At 48.7% G+C, this 18,807-nt stretch overlaps 1 protein-coding gene across 2 annotated transcripts in view; it reads left to right on the top strand.

Annotated features, from left to right (window-relative positions):
* Window positions 1–2,875: 2,875 nt before the first annotated feature.
* LOC113607478 (uncharacterized) overlaps window positions 2,876–18,807 on the top strand; it is a 36,412-nt gene continuing 20,480 nt past the window's right edge. The window contains exons 1-3 of one of the 2 annotated variants that reach the window (XM_027082873.1): window positions 2,878–3,949; window positions 5,003–5,263; window positions 8,968–15,065. In XM_027082873.1, the coding sequence (XP_026938674.1) occupies window positions 3,565–3,949; window positions 5,003–5,263; window positions 8,968–9,038 (717 nt within the window). In that variant the 5' untranslated portion in view covers window positions 2,878–3,564 and the 3' untranslated portion in view covers window positions 9,039–15,065. Of the gene's footprint in view, window positions 3,950–5,002; window positions 5,264–8,967; window positions 15,066–18,807 lie in introns of those variants that run through there. The other variant, XM_027082872.1, reaches the window with a different exon arrangement.

Here is an 18,807-nt window from a genome sequence, read left to right as displayed (position 1 = left end):
ATCTTTAAAGAGAAAAGCCCCCATAACCACACACATGGATCTGTGAAGGGCAGATGCACTGCGTGTTCCCTGGGGCACTGGATACAGTGAGAAACAAACATGCTCAGGGCAAACGCTGCATTATCAGAAGACTCTGGAGCACGGGGACTAAGCCCTGATGCTGACGTGTGTACTTCTTAGGGAACTAACACACATGGAGTCCCTACTATGTGCCAGGCACCACCTCCATTCTTTATGTCTGTAACATCGTGTTTGGTGATTTCATCGACATTCTTAGAGTGCGCTCGAGTTATTTCTGGGAATTCCCACAAAAGGAGCCTCATACGAGCCTTCACAGCTGTGGTCACCAAAGAATGGCTGCTCTGCTCTTCTCCTTCTGTTCTGGCTCTCAGTGGTCCATGCCTCCTGCCCACCAAGAGCTGGGGAAAGCCTCTCATCGCTGTGGCTGACTGTGTCATGCAAATTCATAGGGCCATGAAATTCACAAGTCATTCTTGAGCAGTTCAAATAGACTCCGAGCCCCACATCTCTCTCCGTGCTCCTGGGAGGACTGTGGCCTTTGTACTCCTTTCCTCTCTTTTCCAGCCCCTCCGCTGGCCTCTGTCCTCTCCACCCTGGTTACCAAATACACACTCTGGTGCACTCGAATGAAGACGAGCAGACACAGAGTCTTCACCAGTATCAGACCACCAGCAGCGGTTAGGTTACCTTGTTATTACAACCCTCACAACAGCCGTGTGACAGACCACTAGCAACCCCATTTTACAAAATAGGGAAACCGTGGCTCAGAGAGGGTAAATCATTTGTCTAGGACTCCACAGGTAGTGACAAAACATTTAAATGAGCTCAGTAAATATATGCTGACAGACAGAATTGGAAATATGGAGGCAAGAGAAGATCTCCAGCTTCTGGGAACTATGGGGCCTGCAGGGGTCCGACTATGTGGTAAAAGGGAAGTGTCTGTTGAGGCCACCCTTCTAGGGTGGGAGAAGGGGCAGAGATGGGGAGTATAGGGTCAGCTCCAAGGTCAACTGCTCGTGAACCCAATTCCCCTGCTGGACACCTGTTGTTATATAATCTACTTTCTACCAACAACCCATCACATTCCAACCCCCCCGCTAGCCCCCTCCCCAAAAAAAAAACCCTTTAGAAATAGTAAGTGGTGACATTTGTTAGCTGCATGAGCCTCTGTATGTCAACATGTACAAACATTCCCACTTGGGGATGGAATGGAGGGGCAGTGGTAATGTGATGGAGAGAGCCTGGGCCTGGAACCCAGTGACAAGCTTCTGTTCCCCGGTAACTAGCTAGGTGACCTTAGGCAAATTACTTCCATTGTCCACCTTCAGTTTCCTCATATGCAAGATGGGAAATGTCAGCCACCTTCCTCAAAATGTTACTGTGGGGATTAAGCGAAGTTAATACAATACTATTATTATATAGAGAGAACTTCAAAATTACAAAGTGCTTCCACATATACCTCTGGCAACCCTCAGAGCACCCTGAGTATTATTATCCCCATTTTTCAGTTGAGGAAATCGAAGACCCAGAAAGATTGGAATTCACTAGAGAACAGTGAGTGGTGCTATTATTCAAAAGCAGTGGGCCTGGCCCCAGCACATCTGACTTTCAGATCCTGCAGCACCACAGTATCTGTCCCAGAGTCCCTGTGTGTGTCATGTTCAAAGCTTTCATTCCTCTCGTAAGCAGTAAACATTTGTGTTCCTATCAGGTATCGTGCCCGGCATCGAGGATACTACTGCAGCGCTCCTATTGTGGCGGGGTAAGTGGACATCATCTAAGTGAGGAACAATCTCTGTGATGAATGTTACAGCTGGGGAAGGGCAAGGTGACATACGTGGAGACAGAGACAGAAGGGAAACCAGAAGAATGAGTAGGGCATAGCCTCACAAATCAGGGAAGGGGGTTCTCACCTCATAGTGGGAAAGAGCTTGTTGTTTGGTACAAGTGAAGCACAAAGGGTGAGAGGGAAGGGGCAAGAGAGGAGGCCAGAGGGTTAGCTGAGGGCCAGAGCTTGGAGGCTGAGAGAGCTGGGTGAAGGAGTTGGGACCTCATTCTTAGTAAAAGCAGAGCTGCCTACACATTTTCAGCAGAGAAATGGTTGATATTTTTGGAAGATCCTTCTGGCTGGGATGTGGAGACTGGATCAGAGCCTGGTGAGACTGGAGGCAGGTAGGCCAGCTAGGATGGAGACAGATGCAGAAATTCAAGCAAGAAATAATGGTGGTCTGAGCTTGGGATGGGGCCATGGGGATGGAGAGAAGGGCAATCTCTGAAATAAATTTAGGACATGATGATCGATGGGGAATGTGTATGGAGGAAAGGAAGGGAGGGGGGAGGAGTCAAGGATGACGCTAGCTTGTTTCTGGCATGTGCAACTGGTGGGTGGTGATGTCCCTTATTCAACAAGGGGACACTTGGGGTAGAATGTCTGCTATTTGTCAGGGGTATCCTGTATGAGCTTGTAACCCAATTTCACCTAGGGACCTCTAAATTATGTTTGCCTTGCCCAGAGAAGAAGAAATGGATGAAAAGATCCTGCCAACTTGAGAATTCTGCTTGCCAGGTGCCAAGGTGCGGATGTATGTTGATGGTGAAACATCTAGTATGAGGGGCATCCGGTTCCTCTGGAGCAAGGGCATTCATCTTCCTGGGTCTCCAGTGGGCCTCCTGTTCCCTCATCCCAGCTTCCCTTTGATTATTTAAGAGCTATTTGTCAAGGGCATACCATGTAAGCCACCTCAGCTTCGTAGTTGCAGAGCGGAAACTCGTCTTAAAAGAGTTTATAATCTAGAAGCAACGATAGGACAACCAACCACAAAAATAACTACAGGTCCACATGAATAGTGTTAATAGCCATAAATGGCATAAAGAACATGCTCCCAGAAGACCAAGGTCACTTCTGAATGGGAAAACCAGGGAGGAAGTGGTATTCAAGCTGGTCTTAAAGGAGATGTGGAACTTCTATAGGCATAAATGTGGGACTGTGGTAGGAGTAGGTATTCCTGAAGGAAGAAACAGCATGAGCAAAGATGGCAGCGGGCACAGGGAATCACCAGCTCCATCTCTTGCTATCTTGGGTACGGCAGAGAGGGATTCCTTAAGCTGGGGTCCATGGAGCTTTGAGAAGTCTGAGAATTCCCTGACGGTGCAAAATTATGTTTATGCATGAATGTGCACTTTTCTGGAGAGGGGCCCAGCTCTCTTTCAATTCTCTGAAGGATCTAGGGCCGAGAAAATGTTAAAAAACAGTACTCCAAATCTCCCGAATTAGAATTTACAGGTGGGTTGAGGCATCTGTCGTTTATTTTATTTATTTTATTTTTTTATTTCTTTCAAGAACTGTCCGGTGCACACACCTCGGATCTCTAGACAGGCCCAAGGAGACCTTGAAATGCTAGCTCACAGGGCTTCCCTCCCTTTGCCCACCCTTGATCCCACCACCTCCATTTTATGAGTAGTCACCACCCTCACCAGTCTCCACTGCCCTGAGAGAAATAAGGGAGGCAAGGTCAGAGAAGCAGAGGGGAAACTCAGGGACTTATGCAAAGACTCTGGAATCTCCCTCAGAGATGGGGTGGGTGGGAGCCTTTCCGCCCTAAGGCCGGAGGTCAGAACGGCCTGCGGGGTCCTCCGCCCCACTGCAAACCCACGGTCAAATTCTGGGAATTTCCAAACCAGTCGGCGGTGCTGCGGCAGATCTTCCCGGACGTCAGCGTGCGGTGCCGGCCGTGGCCGGTGGGTGGCGCGGCGCCGGGCGCCGAGCGTGGGAAGCGCGGGCGCGCGGGCGGGCTGAGCTCACACACCCGGGAAGCGGCCACGGCAGAGCCGGAGTCCGCAGCGGCTGCGCATCTCGCGCCTCCCGCGGGGCGCTCAGGGGGCGCCGAGGAGGTTGTGCGGTCCCCTGGGAGGGATGCGGACGCCGGAGGTAAGAGCGGGGCCCCGGGCGGGTGTGTGTATGTGTGTGTTGGGGGGGGCGCCGCGGCCGGGCCTGCGGGAAGTCTCCAAGAGCCCCGGGCAGGGGTGGGCCCCCTGGGGACGATGCCCCGGGCCCGCCGGGCTCGGGTCGTCCCCCACCCCCGCTGCGGCGCGGCCTTCCCGCGCAGCTGCCCTCGCCGCGTGGGTGGGAGCGGATCCGGGCCGGGAGCAGCCCGGGCCGGTCCCTGGGCTCTGGGGCCGGGGCCAGCAGGGCGGGGGAGGTGGATGAGCAGCCCCCTGGGCCCGGCCCGGGAGCCCCTGCCCGCTCCTCACCTTCCGTTTCACAGCTCCGCAGTGGGCGTGGTGCCCCTGTGCTGCAGAGGGGGTGCCCGGAGTTGAGGAAGGCAGTGGGGGAGGAGAGCGCAGAGACAGGTGGTTGAGGGGGCGAGCGATGGTGCACGGAGGCTCGTGATATTAATGCGTATTTCTTTCTGCCCCCTTCTTCAGGGGGCGCGGAGGTGCGCGTGGAGGAGGAGGCGGGAAGGCCAGAGGCTTAGCTCGGGCGAGGCAGGCGCAGCCGGAGATGCCACTGGGCAATGTCTCTGTTCAGTCCCCCCCCCAAATTAATAAAGTGGGTGTGGAGGTGCGGGTGGGGGAGTTTGTTGAACTGCCCCAGGCCTGCCGCCTGGCTCTCTCGTGCATATCTGGGAGCCGCTTGCATTGAGCGCTCTGCAGAGGTTGGGGGTGGGGGCTGCCGTCGAATTGCAGAAGCTTCAGCAGCAGAGACAGTTGCAGAGATAGGGGCTGGGAGAAGGTCTTGGGGGTGGAGGGGCGGTGTCCGGAGGTGAAAGGGAGTCTCCAGGCCTGCAGACTAAGTTCATAGGTGCTGGGTTGGACAGGATACGGTGGGAGGTGGGAGCGGTAGGGAAAGAGGGTGATGTCCTTAGGACCCCCTCCTTCCAGCTTTGTTTGTAGCCATAGACCAAAATGTGGGATTCGGCATTTGCCAAATGTGCTTAATTTTTTTTTTTTTCTTTCCCTTTCTGTTTGTTTTGTTTTTTAGAGGAACGGCAAATGACAGAGCAGAGGCAAGGCTGGCCCAGCCAATCCTGGAGCCGCTGCAGCACTGGTTCCCCAAACAAACACATTCTGGTGCAAGGACAGAGAGCAGGGGGCTGCTGGCCCACACCCCTCCCCTGCCCTTGGCCCCCTTGCTGCTCCCCTGTGAGAAGGGCAGCTGGACAGAGGCTGCCTTGGGCCAGGGTGGTGATGGTGCTGTGGCCCCTCCCTGCTGCCCAGCGTGGGAAGAAGAATGCAGAGCCAGGCAAGTCTCCCTCTGTGTCCTCTGGGGTGGAAAGAGCAGGTAGAGACAGGGCTGGGGCAGCCAGGGCCTGGCTGGCGTTGCTTTGGCATCGGTGGCGAGAGGGCTGTACCTCCGGCCCCTTGGGTTTGGTTCTCTCGGCCTGTCCCTGGCACTCAACAACTGCGTCTATGTGCTCATTGGTGCCACCATGTTATATAACGCTTATATAATCTCCCAGGGCGAGTGCAGTGTCTCCACTCTCAGGTCACACAGACACTGTGTCCGTGCGGAAGTCAGGATCTGTGGACGCTTCTATGCCCTCAGCTTCAACCTGGCTCCTTCTCCTGATTCCGACTGCAGGAGGGGGAAATGGGAGAGCAGGGGCCCACTCTACCCCAGCTGTCTGGGGCCGAGAAAGAGGGGTTGGCTGGGCAGCCTTCCTCATGTTCTTGCCCAGTGCACCTTCTGGTGGAGTGGATGCCATTCTTGTGCTCTGAGGCCAGTTTTTTGTTCTTGAGGTCCCCTGGCGCGGCAAATGGGTGTGGTGAGATGACCCCCAGAATGTTGCAGTGGAAGAATACATGGTACATAAGGTTGGATAAAGAGAGTGAGAAATTAACTGCCTTTGAGGTTTTGGGCAAGAGTGGCTAGAAGGATGGGATGGCGGTGGCATTCTAAGAAATTTGGAGCAGGCCTAAGGGCTAGAGGATGGTCAGGGAAGGGTGTACAGGGAAGTGGATCAGACAGCAAAGATAAACATGGTGTTCTTTTACTGTACTCTCCACTGGGCTGTCCCTGGTTGCCAGGGCAACAGAAGCAGTGATGAAAATCATGCCTTTCGTTCAGTGGAAAAATCTGGCTCCTCCTCCCGCCTCTTCCTTCTCTAATTGTCTGCAACCTATTGGGAGGGTGATGGCTCTAGGGATCAGAGACCCCAGCGTGTTCATATCAGGCACCCCCCTTCCCCATTTTTTGTCATCTTCCGCCTTCCTGCATCCCCTGTCTCCCCCAGAGCTCAGTAATTGGCAGTTGCGTAGGAGTTGGACTGGATGGAGGGGGAAGGGCATGGACGTCATTGCAGGGCAGGGTGAGCAGAGCGTGGGCAGAGCTGTGGATACAGGAATGACTGGCACACGAGGAGGGTCAGGCATTGATTAGCTGGATGGAGGCTTGTTCCTGGGATGGTAAGACCTGGGGTGGGAAGGGTGGGTGAGATGATGGAAGGCCTGCAGAACCTGGCAGTCTGGGCTTGCAGTGGTGGTAGGAAATAGGAAGGCCCTGAGGTTTCTGGTGTGGTCGTGGGTCCTGAGGAAAGTTAGAACTCATTCATTCAGCACTTTTTGTGTGCCTACCATGTTAGGTAAGGTTCTGGGAGCTGGGAAGACACAAGTAAGTAGGACTGGGCTTTGACCTTGAAGAGATCATGATAGATGAGAGGAGGATGGGTATATGGGGGAAGATCAGCTGGCATTGTTACAAGCCCAGAATCTGGGACTCCAGGCAGGAGATTGGCAATATTCCAGACTGGAGGTGATGGATTAGGGTGGAGCGTGTGAGAATGGAGAATGCAGAGGAAGAGGTAGTTCAGAGAGCCCCTTTGGCTTGGGGACAGAACATGGCGAAGAGAAGGCGCTGACGTTTTGAGCCTTAATGATTGACAGAAATAGAAACATCAGGGTTCATACTTATTTGGGGTAGTCATGTTTGATTTGCTTTTAGACATATTGCCCAAGACAGAGGCAGAGTGTCTTGATGGAAATGTTTATGCTCGGACAAATGAAATTTGCGATGGAAGTCAGTTCTGGGAAGACGTTAGGAGGAAATTGTATTATGAAGCCTTGAAGGTATGAGGTTGTTGAGAAGGTAGTGTAGAGAGAGATCCCAGGGCCTGGGGCATCGGCCTAGAATTGGGTGAGGCTGTATGCCTTGTACTTGTTTATTATCCCAGGGCCCGCCCAGACTGCTGGACCAGTTTCTGCTGATGAACGCCTACGTCTTCTACCAAACCACACCCCATTTTGAAGTTCAGGTTTCTGTTTAAGTTTTCTTCTCGCTAGTAGCTATGTCCAGGAGGATATGTCCTGGAAAGATAGATATATACATTTACCTCTCCAAGCTCTCTCCTTGACCTTTGCTATACCATTCACTTATAAATTACTGAGAGGCCCTGGGATGTGCTAAAGAGATGTGCCAGAGGTCCTTAGCCTCCGCCAGCAAGGCTGTTTGTTCTGGTTCCTTTCCAGTCATCACTCTAGAGGAATAAGAGCCCTGGACAGAGTCAGGAGGCCTTTGCCAACTACCTGATCTTGGACAAGTCACTTCCTTTTCCAGGCCTTAGCGTCTAGTCTAAGGGTCTAGTTTCTTCCAGATCTAAAGCCTTCAGATATGATTTCCAAAGTTTTTTCCACTTTTGCTCAGGTTTCCGATGCAGGTGAGGCTTTTGAAACCAGCAGCCCAGATTTCTTTGGAGTCTTGTGGGAGGGAGTAGGGGGAATGGAGGCCTGGTTCCTAGAGCAGGCCCCTGTCTCCAGAGGGGGCGGGAGCCCTCCAAGTAGAGGGTGGCCCCTGTTCCTTTTGGGAGCTTGGGAGTGCTAGAAGAGCTGGTTTTCCCAGTGACCAGGAGTTGGAAAACTACAGCCCATGCATGGGCTGATGCCTGCTTTTGTAAATAAAGTTTTATTGGAACACAGACATGTTCACTGTTTACATCTATGGCTGCTTTCATGCTACATTGATATAGTTGGGTAGTTGCAACAGAGGCTGTATGACTACAAGGCTAAAGTCTTTACTGTCTTGCCCTTCAGGAAAAAAAATTGCTAATCTCTGTCCTAGACCACCAGAAAAGTGCTTGGATCACCACTGGGGATGCTTACTATGGCCAGATTCCTAGGGTTCTTGAAGATTCTGCCTTGGGCCTTCCTTTGTGATCCTATGACAGGATGACGTGGCAATTGAGATGGTAGATTCTTAGAGTCAGCCCAAAGATAGTGAGCCTGGATCTGGGAAACCCCTTTCATTTTCATCTGTCTTCCTGAAGCCTGGAGGGTGCCTGTCCCCGCAGTCCCTCACACGTATACTTCTTTGAGCCCGGAGACCTACATTCCTCATCAGGGAAGGCTTGTGGCCTTGGTGTGACAAGCCACCCTCCCTCTCATTTCCCAGGCCTATTCAGAGGAGAATGGACCAACCCAAACCCAGTGTCTGGTGAGGAGAAGGAGAGGCTCGTTGGTTCTGCCAAGTCCTGCAGCATATTTCCCTTGATACCTTTGCCTTGTCACCTCTGGCCTCACCTATGCCCTTTAGTTCCAAGGCCCTGGAGATGCATCTGCAGAGAGAGCCTGCAACTCAGCCTGGTTTGTCTGCCTGAACTTGGCACTCATCCGCTGTCGGAATAAGGCCCCGCAGCCTGGGGTTTGTGGGGTGTGTGTCTGTGTTGGCTTGGGGCTGGAATCAGTACTCAGGATTCTTACAGCCAACCTTACAGAGTCCCCTTGTGTCCTGGTCTCTACCTTTTTTGACTTGGGCCTCATGCTGGAGTCTCGGTGAAACTCCTGGGTAGGAACAGGATGAATTTCAAGCTCTCGCTTTTATAAAACAGTAGCAGAAGAGCAGTTGGGTCACTTCTGCTCAGGGCTGAGGTAGGAAGTAGCAAGAGGAAACCGCGTGCTCAGAGCCATGCAGGAGGGGGGCAGGGGGTTGGTAACTGAGGTTTATTCCCATTGCAGCTGGAAGGGAGGAGGCTGGCAGCGAGAGGAGGGAGCAGACGACCCCGAATAGCAAAGGAGACAGAAGCTAAGCACACCCAGAGCTGCTTTTAGCTGGTAATGGTAAGCCTGGCTCTAGGGGCCTTACTTCTCACCTCCCCTACACACATTCTCCCCAGAGGCCGGGCCTGTGACTGTCCTCATCAAAGAAAAAAGTGAAAAGGTCTTCATCAGAAATCCTTTCTAAATACCTTTCAGTTTAGGGTGACCCCAGACTGCACGGGTTTACACGAATGTTTAGACAAGTGCACTGACTTGGAGAAACATTCGTTTACTACAGATTTATTACGGATCTCTTCTGGGTTGGGCATTGTGTGAAGCTTGGAGGATACAGAGGTAAATAAAGGATTCACAGTGTGGTCTGGAAGGTGTATGGGCAGTTGAACCAATTTTAGTAGAACCTGTGCTAGATCATAAGCTTCAGGTGAGCACATCTGTGTGTGTCGTGTTCACCGCCGTGGCCCCGTGTGGGGTCCTGTGCTCGGCACATGGCAGGCACACACATGTTTAACTGGCTGACGCATCCCTGTTTGGTGTGTGTCCTGGAAATGTGCAGGAGGGATCTGAGGAGGTAAGTGGAGCAAGAGAGGAGCTCACGGCAGCGTGTGTGACAAATCTGGGCAAAGGATGGACATACCTGGACGGACTGGTTATGCGAGTGCTGTTAAGGAGAAAGGATGTAGAACGGTTGACCGTGTGGGAATGAGAGACACCGTTGGCCTTAGGACAATGAGAAAGGAGGAGAATGACCTGGTACAAAGAGGTGGGTAACCAGCCCCACATCACTGGATAAAGCCAGGGGCTGGGGAAGAAAGAAGCCAGCCAGTGGCAGGGAAGGTAAGATTGAGTCGGGAGAGCAGAAACCAGCATGAGAGGAAGCCTGGAGGCGTCTCAGGCCCAGGGTGGAAGCAGAGCTGAAGCAGGTGAGTCCCAGGTGAAGATGATGACAGTGACTGTCAGCTCTGTCCTGCAGGTCTCCTCCGAAATGACCATGTCCAGGTATGACCCAGAATACCACATTTCCCTGCACTGGGGCAGACACAAGGAAATTAAGTGGAGTTTGAGATTATGGCTATTCTCCTTTCTAAAATTCTTACTATGGAAATTTTCACATATCTATGACGGTAGAGAGAGTAGAAGAAACTTCAGTGTTCCCGTCACTCAGTTTTATCTTGTAATCAACACATGCCCCTTTTGTTTCATTTGTACATTCATCGACCTTATTCCTTACTCCCTTCTTGGATTATTTTACAGCAGATCCAAGACATCATATTTCATCCCTAAATACTTCATGATGAATCGCTAAAAACGAAATACATTTTAAAAAACACAATCCCAGTAGTAGTATCACCCCCTGCAAAAGCACCGTTACTCTTAATGTCACCAGTCATCCATTCAGTTACGTTTCCCTTGCTTGTTGCCATTTTTTTTTTTTAAATAGTTGGTTTTGTTTGAATCAGCCTCCAAACAAGATCCCCGTGTTTCATTTAGTTCATGATTGATCTCAGCGTCTCTGTTAATAAAGATTATGCTCATTCTGAAAAGAATGATGCTTTGCAATTCTACCTTTTAGATTTACTTAGCTGCCGCCTCTCTGTCTCCACTCAGCTGCCATCCAAAGCTTTCCTGAGTTTTGTTGAACCATTTGGCGATTTTTGAGCATTCTTCGTTATTCCTCATCTTTGTGGTTTAACGTAACTAGTCGTTTTTACCTTCCTTCAATAAATACTTCTCGGGAGCCTCCCATGTGTCAGGCACTGTACCAGGCACTGGGCATACTGCCGTGAAAAGACAGGCTGGGCCCTGCTCTCAAGGAGCTTACAGTCTGACCACGTGAGAGCTGTTGTGGGTCTGCTTGTTGTCCCCCACCCCATGTTCATCCCAGCCAAGTCGGGTGACCATGACCATCACTTCTGTGCTGACACGTTTGCCGCGTCCTAGGGCTTGGTATTCATGTTCTCATGCTGTCCTTTCATGTGGTTGATAAGTGGTGTCCTCGGTACTGATGGCGAAGCCAGGTGTGGTTTCTGTGGCATGTCCCTGTTTCATAGGTGTGCCCACGGATTCTAGCAGTGTCACCAAGTGACTTTGCGTGTGTCCATGTGACACTCTTGGGCTTGAGCCTTTATAACTAGGCGAGTTCACGTGGAGAGCTTGCTTAACTGGCAGACTGTAGAGGGGTTGAGTAAAAACATCTGGAAGGTGCTCAGAACTGTTAAAGAGCTCAGCGCATGCCATGGTGCTGGCATGTTCTTTGAGCAGGCCGGATGTTTCTGTGTGTTTGTGGACTTCCGGTTGCTTTGGGGCTTTTGCCCATAATGATTAGGCTACCTGCCTAATTAGGCCTGCTTTCTCGAACTGCTGTATTTTTGCCAAGCAGTACGGTACTGGGTGACTGCCGCCTCAGTAGCAGAATCTAATGGTACAATTCAGGCCTGTCTTGTTAATAAGGCATTTCACTGATTTGCATTTCTCTGTGAATAAATAATCAGACTTATTTGGACACTGTGACTTTTGATTTTGAGAGTGGTCCGTGATTCTTATTGTATTTTTCCAGTGCAAATGCAGCTATATTGCAGTTCCTGGATTATAGTGTCTGAGCCTTTTAACAGAAAATCTTAGTTAATAAAAATGAGTATATTCCTAGATACAAAGACTAGTATTCTTTCACCTTTCCTAGGTCTTTTATTATATAGTTAAGATAATAATACAGAATATATGAATATGTCATGATATACATGTCCTGTTACTGAAGGCTACATAGTTTAGAGTTCGGTGTTATGTTTTTATTTTCTTCTAATTACGTAATCTTTAATTATTTTGATTATGCACCGGTGTTGGTTAAAACTTTCGAACAAGTTTCCTTGTGTGTTTGTGTGCGCGCGTGTATGTATACAGCATCGCCGTGCTAATACATTATATACATTACAAAACACAAAAAGTTAAAAATAGCTGGATGTATTGTATTTCTGTCTGCACTACTTATGGTCCTGTGGGAGCCCCTCTTGTTTGCACTAAATTTCACCCTGAGACGTATTCAGGACGTCGCTCCAGCACCTCCCTCTCCTTCTTGCATCACCATTTCTCCCCTCTCTCCTGGATCATTTCCATATGCTGCTGTTTGTCTCATCTTAAAAAAGGCCTTCTTTGACCTCACCTCTTCTAGCTGCTGCCCGTTTCTCTGCCCCAAAGAGTTTCCAGTCCTTGCTCCCTTCACTTCCTCTGTCAGACCCCTCCAGTCAGGCTAGTCCCAGCCACTCTGGACATCAGCGCTCTTGCCAAGGCCAGCGGTGACCTCCATATTACTAAGTCTAGTGGTCCCTCCCTGGTCTTCATCGAAGTAGCTTCAGCGATATTGGCACAGCTGGTCATACCCTTTTTCTTGAAGCTCTTTCTTCACTTGACTTCCAGGATATATATTTCTGGTTTTCCACCTGTCTCATTGGCTGTCCCTCCTCAGCATCTCGTCTCCCTGACTTCTGAATGTTAGAAGGGCTGGGGCACCTGCTGTCTATCGTCTTCTTTGTCTTCGTGATCCTCTCCCAACTCATGACTTTACATACCACCTGTATGGATGTTGTCTAGAATTCACTTCAGAGTAATCCCGCGAGATAAACAAGACTGACCATGAGTTGATAATGGTTGAAGCTGGCTGGTGGATACCTGGGGGTTTATTCTGCTGCTCTCTCTAGTTGTGTTTATGTTTGAAATTTTCCATAATGAAAAGTTAGAAAAAAATCTACATGCTGATGACCCCCAGTTATTTTTCTCAAGCCCAGCTCAAGCTCCTGAAGTACAGTCCTATGTGTCTGTCTGCCTACTTAACATTTCAACTTGAATGTTAATAGACGTTTCATACTTAACATGCCCAAAACTGAACTTCTGATTTTTCGATGCAAATATCTTCTTCCTTCAGTCTCCCATCTTGGCTATGAGAATGCCAGCCTTCCCGTTGCTCATCCAAAATGCCTATGGTCATGCTTCACTTCTCTCTTCTATGTCCTTCATTCAGTCCATCAAAAAAATCTTGTTGACTCTACCTGCAAAATATACGTAGACTATGACTAGTCAGAACTGCTTCCACTGCCATCACCACGGTCCAAGCCACCATCATCTCTCGCCTGCTTCTCCTTTGCCCCTTACAGGCTGTAGTCCTCACAGTAGTCAGAAAGATCCCACGAGACATAAGTCACATCATGCCTGCCACGCTCAAAACCCTGCTGTGGCTTCTTTCCGCACTCAGTGAAAGCCATGGTTGGAGTGGTCTGCAAAGACCCTGCAGCCTGTGAACACTGTCCAATAGAAATATAATGAATTACACAGGACCACCACATGTGTAATTTAACAATTTCTGGTAGCTAAATTTAAAAGGAAAAGGAAGTAGGTGAAATTAATTTTAATAATCTAACCCAGTATGTCAAAACTGTTTTCATTTTTGATGTGTATTTCGTTGTTCTTTTTGTACTACGTCACGCCCATAGCACGTGGCAGTTTGGACCAGCTACATTTCATACGCTCAGCAGCCTCATGTGCCCAGTGGCTGCCTTATTGGGGTTGCAGGCCTACCTAGTCTGGCCCCACTTGGCTTCTGTGTCCTTCCCTCCTACTGCTCTTAGCTTCTTTCACTCTGCTCCAGCCACACTGGCCTCCTTGCTGTTCCTCAGATAAATCAGGCATTTCCGGTGTTAGGGCCTTTACACCTCCTGTTCCCTCTGTTTGGAATACTTTCCCCCAGGGAGCCCCGTAGCTGACTCTCGCTTCCTTTGGGTCTGTGCTCAGATACTACCTTCTCAGTGTCCTGCCTACCCACACGCGCTTGCTAGCATTTCCTGCGTCTCTTCCCTGCAGTGTTTTTTTCTCCATAGCACCATCACCGTTTAACATAACTGTGCACTTCCGTTACTTCATAGATTTTCTCTCTCTCCCCACTGGAATGTGAGCTCCATGAGGGCAGGGGTTTTTGTCTGTGTTCGCTGCTGTATTTCCAGAGCATGGGACAGCGCCTGGCACATCTAAGAGGTGGATTGATGTTGCTGAGGAATTAAATGAAATGTATTATTAAGAATGATTCTTTTTTAGTAAGAACCATGCAATTGAGTGTATTTTATTGTTTCAGAATATCATGGGTCATATTTTGCAACGTGGCAGTTTGAAGGTCTGGTTCATGTCACGGTGTTTTGAAAGAGTCCTCTCTATAAAGATGTTATTGTGGCTTCAACTTATAATTTAAATGGGTTTAAGACCCCTGAAATACTGTATTTCGTTCACTTCATTGAGAGATTTGAAAACAAGTTAGTGTATCCTGTCTTATGGGTGTCCACAGATACAAGGTTTTAGAGACAACGTCTTTCTGTCAAATTTGGTAATATCATCATGTAATGGTGGAAATGATTTCCAAATGCCAGTTTTTGAAATGCTCTTTCCGTGACATAAGTCTCTTTCAAAAAGTAAAGGCTTTCTTACCCATTTTTAAAATGTCACTTTACTTAAAGGGACAGATTAAATACTCATTTGTTTGTTTAAAAAATAGTCATTAATCGGCATTCTCCTGATAGGCACTCATTACAGAAGAAGTCAGCAAATTTTGCAACCTTGTTTTCCAGTTTAAAAAGAAATATAATTACTGTTTAAGTTGAGCCACTCTTTCAGGTCTTCCACCATGAGATGATCATGGCAGTGTGGTCCAGTGCTTTGCAGATCCCACCCTCTCATTGCAAAGGAGTCATTTATTGTATTGAAGAGGATATCCTTAAAGTTGCTTGTCTGGGCACATGTAAACCGCACTCAGGTACGCAGACAACTGGGCTGCCCTTGTCCATCCTTTGGTGTTTTGTGTCTCCTACCTGGACCCAGGATGCAAAGGTGGTGGCACCAGCGTGTTGTGAGTTAGGAGGTAGGTGGTTGTGCTCAGAAGCTGCTCTGGAGGTGAGCATAGCAGGGATTGCTGGAAGAGATGGCCAAGGTAGCTAGGGTAGCCGGCTGTCTTCTTCTTTTTTTTTTTTAATTGAAGTATAGTTGATTTACAGTGTTGTGTTAATTTCTGCTGTACAGCAAAGTGATTCAGTTATACATACATTCTTTTTTATATTCTTTTCCATTATGGTTCATCCCAGGATATTGAATATAGTTCCCTGTGCTACACAGGAGGACCTTGTTGTTTATCCATTCTATATGTAATAGTTTGCATCTGCTAGTCCCAAACTCCCAGTCCATCCCTCCCACACCCCCTTTCCCCATTGGCAACCACAAGTCTGTTCTCTATGTCTGTGAGTCTGTTTCTTTTTTATAGATAGGTTCATTTGCATCATATTTTAGATTCCATGTATAAGTAATATCATATGGTATTTGTCTTTCTCTTTCTGACTTAACTTCCCTTAGTATGATAATCTCTGGTTGCATCCATGTGGCTGCAAATGGTATTATTTCCTTCTTTTTTGTGGCTGAGTAGTATTCCATTGTACATATGTACCACGTCTTCATTATCCATTCATCTGTTGAGCACATTTAGGTTGTTTCCATGCCTGGGCTATTGTGAATAGGGCCAGCTATCTTCTTAGAGAGAGAGGTGGTATGCCTTTGAAGCCTTGTGCCATGTCTTCCGTCCATTCACCTATATATGGAAAATGCTTGTGCAGTATGCTTTCCTTCCATTTTGACAGTCCAGGAGGTATGTCAGCTGGATATGTGCACGTGGACTTGTTTTTCCAACTGCCGTGACCAGAAGTGTGATTTAAAAGATGAGCAGCTGGATTGAGAACTGCAGCTCCGGCTGGGAACAGAGGCCCTGATTACTTTCTGCTGCAGTAGAGATCATCTCCTGCGTGCCCTGGACCCGGCATCGATGAGCAAGGCTTGTCTCCAGTGGGCCAGTCTTTGCTACTTAGACCACCGGCCAACCCATCAGCTTCTCTTCTTGCCACACATTTGTACAGGGCCTCCTGTGGAAAAGCCTCTGTGTTTCTGGATGGAGTGGGGTGGGCACAGGAAAGGAAGGAATGTGCCAGTGTGAATGGGACCTGGTCTCTGTCCTCAGGGAGTTAATGCTTAATGAGGGAGATAGACACCCATGCTAAATACAAGACAAAGCGTAAAAGGGACACGGATGGAGTGTGATAAAGTGTTGTATTAGCCAGAAGTGGGAATTGGAGAGGTGGTGAACGTGAGCAAGGAGATCTCATCCATCTGTTCATGGCTGAATCCTCAGAGCCTAGCACAGTACTCCATCCCTGTCGGGTGCTCAGTAAATGTGTATTTGTTAATAGCTGGCTGTTGAAGGAATGGGGCTTCACCCCCAGGGACGAAGGAGGAAATGTCTTGTTGGGAGGAGGTGGTCATGTGCCCTGAGTGGGTGTGTGTGGCAGGAGAGGGGCTGTGTTCAGGGAGGGCCAGCCTCAGGGCAGGGCACCTGGACCAGCTTTTTCCAAGAATTTGATTTTGGTGGTTCTTAACCTCTTTTTGTGCCAGTTCTCATTAGGAATTGCATGGAAACTGTAGTCTCTTGCTCTAAGAAAAAAAATAAGATCATGACAGCACATGATTTGACATATACCATCTGAGGACTCACAGATCCCAAGGTATAAAACCCTGCCATAGGCTGGGGAGCCGTCAGTGCTTATTGACCTCTTTAAACAGGGATAAGACACTTGTTTTTCCTGGAGTCTTTGGGAATTGACTCAGATGAGTGTATACTGTGTAGGTATTCTGGGTTTTAAGGTCATTGGTAAGTGACAGCCACAATAGTGGCCCTGATGAGCTTAAGGAAGCAGTGGAGAATTGGAGGGGGGTGGCAGTTGGCGGGCTCTGTGCACTGTTATGGAGAGATCCAGTGTTTGCTCCACTGAGCAGGGGATGAAAAAATTTACCTGAGAGAAGATAGAAAAAAATTAACTTTTAAAACGTACTAATTCAGGGACTTCTTTGGTGGTCCAGTGGTTAAGACTCTGTGCTTCCAATGCAGGGGGCATGGGTTCTATCCCGGGTCCGGGAACTAAGATCCCATATGCCGCTGCATGGTGCGGCAAAAAAAAAAAAAAAAAGAAAAAGAAAAAAATTTAAGATTATAAAAGAAAATTAAACGTACTAATTCAGAATATGGAATGCTTATGCTAGTTGTTTTCTGTGACATGTTTTCCAGCTCAGATACCCAGCCAAGCAGTAATTACAGACACAGAGAGGCAGTGTGTTGCATTTCTGGGAACAGGGAGAGTAGAAGGGAGTTATTAGAGTTTTATATCACCAAGGTATTGGGTTCAGAGAACTCTAGCAATTCTGACCCATCAGGGAAGGCTGCTTGGAGGAGGAATGTGGCAGGATTTCATGGGCCACTTGGAAAAGCAGAAAGACTGGGCTTATTTTAAAATTATATGGTTTTTGTTTCTGTTGTCATAAAAATTCCTATAGAGTATCTGTATACCTTCAGTTAAAAAATAAATTAAAAAAACAAACTTTCTGTCCTCTGGGAGTTTGTAGTGTATCTGCTGTACAGATAGGCTGTCTGGAGAGTTAAAAAACCCAGTATGGGCAGTACAGTGTTGCCATTTCTGCCTTTGTGTGTCATAGGTAAGTTCATTCATGGAGGGGTGAGGTTGGGGGGTGGTGAGGCCATGCCTTGTCCCAGGGGACAATGTTGATTGAACATTGGCCCTGTGCCAGGCTGGGTTAGATGCTGGCCAGCACCGGAAGGCACCGCTGGAGTGGGAGGGGAGAGCCCTTGCGCTCCTGCACCCGAGTGTAGCAGGGGACAGACTCGGGGGTCTTAGGAGTAGCATTGTCCGAAGCATATGGTGGGGAAGGGCTTGGTGGTTGCTGTGCAGGCTCTTCCACCCCTCTGCTGACGTCCCCCCTCATGGGATTTGGCTTTGTGGGAAGGTTAGTCTGTGACAGTTTTAAAAGTTCTTTCGAAAAGAAGAACCCCTCCTGTTTTCCCCAGAGAGGTGTTCAGACTGCAAGACCAGACACCTTGATGGGTGGTGAAATCAATCAATTTAGTGGGTTGGGACCAATGTGGAAAAAAAAAAAAAAAGACTGTAACAGAAAATATTAGATTGCATAGTATGTAGTAAAGATGAGTATGATTTCATGAAAGTCTCAGTCATATATATATATATATATATATATATATATGTATATCTACAGATATATGTATCTGTATACACACAAGTGCACATGTATGTAAGTGCCAGACCACCAGGCCACCTTGTAAACTTTTTTTTTTTTTTAATTTTATTTATTTATTTAGTTTTGGCTGTGTTGGGTCTTCATTTCTGTGCGAGGGCTTTCTCTAGTTGTGGCGAGCGGGGGCCATTCTTCATCGCGGTGCGTGGGCCTCTCACTGTCGCGGCCTCTCTTATTGCAGAGCACAGGCTCCAGACGCGCAGGCTCAGTAGTTGTGGCTCACGGGCCTAGTTGCTCCGCGGCATGTGGGATCTTTACAGACCAGGGCTCGAACCCGTGTCCCCTGCACTGGCAGGCAGATTCTCAACCACTGCGCCACCAGGGAAGCCCCTAAACTTTCTTTCTTACTGTGGGTTAGGGTCCAGAAAGTTTGAGAAACAAGCACTGGAAGGATTTGTTTGCTCTTAGTGTAGAGCATGGGTTCCAGCCGCTTCCCCAGAGGCCATCTCTATGGAGACTTTTTTTTTAAGAGCAGCAGAGTCAGGCTGTCACAGCATGATCTGAGGTTGGTCTGCGGCTGCTTACCCACTCCTGCCCCCACTTCCCTGTGCCTGGTGTTTCCTGCTGTGGCGAGCTGGGGAGAGAGGCCAGGCAGACCTCACCAGGGGTGGGAGCAGAGGTCGCCTC

Source organism: Aethalodelphis obliquidens, unplaced genomic scaffold (assembly GCF_003676395.1).
Source record: "Aethalodelphis obliquidens isolate GAN/ISIS:26980383/991018 unplaced genomic scaffold, ASM367639v1 scaffold48, whole genome shotgun sequence".
NCBI lineage: Eukaryota > Metazoa > Chordata > Mammalia > Artiodactyla > Delphinidae > Aethalodelphis > Aethalodelphis obliquidens.
This window is presented reverse-complemented; position numbering and strand designations above follow the sequence as displayed.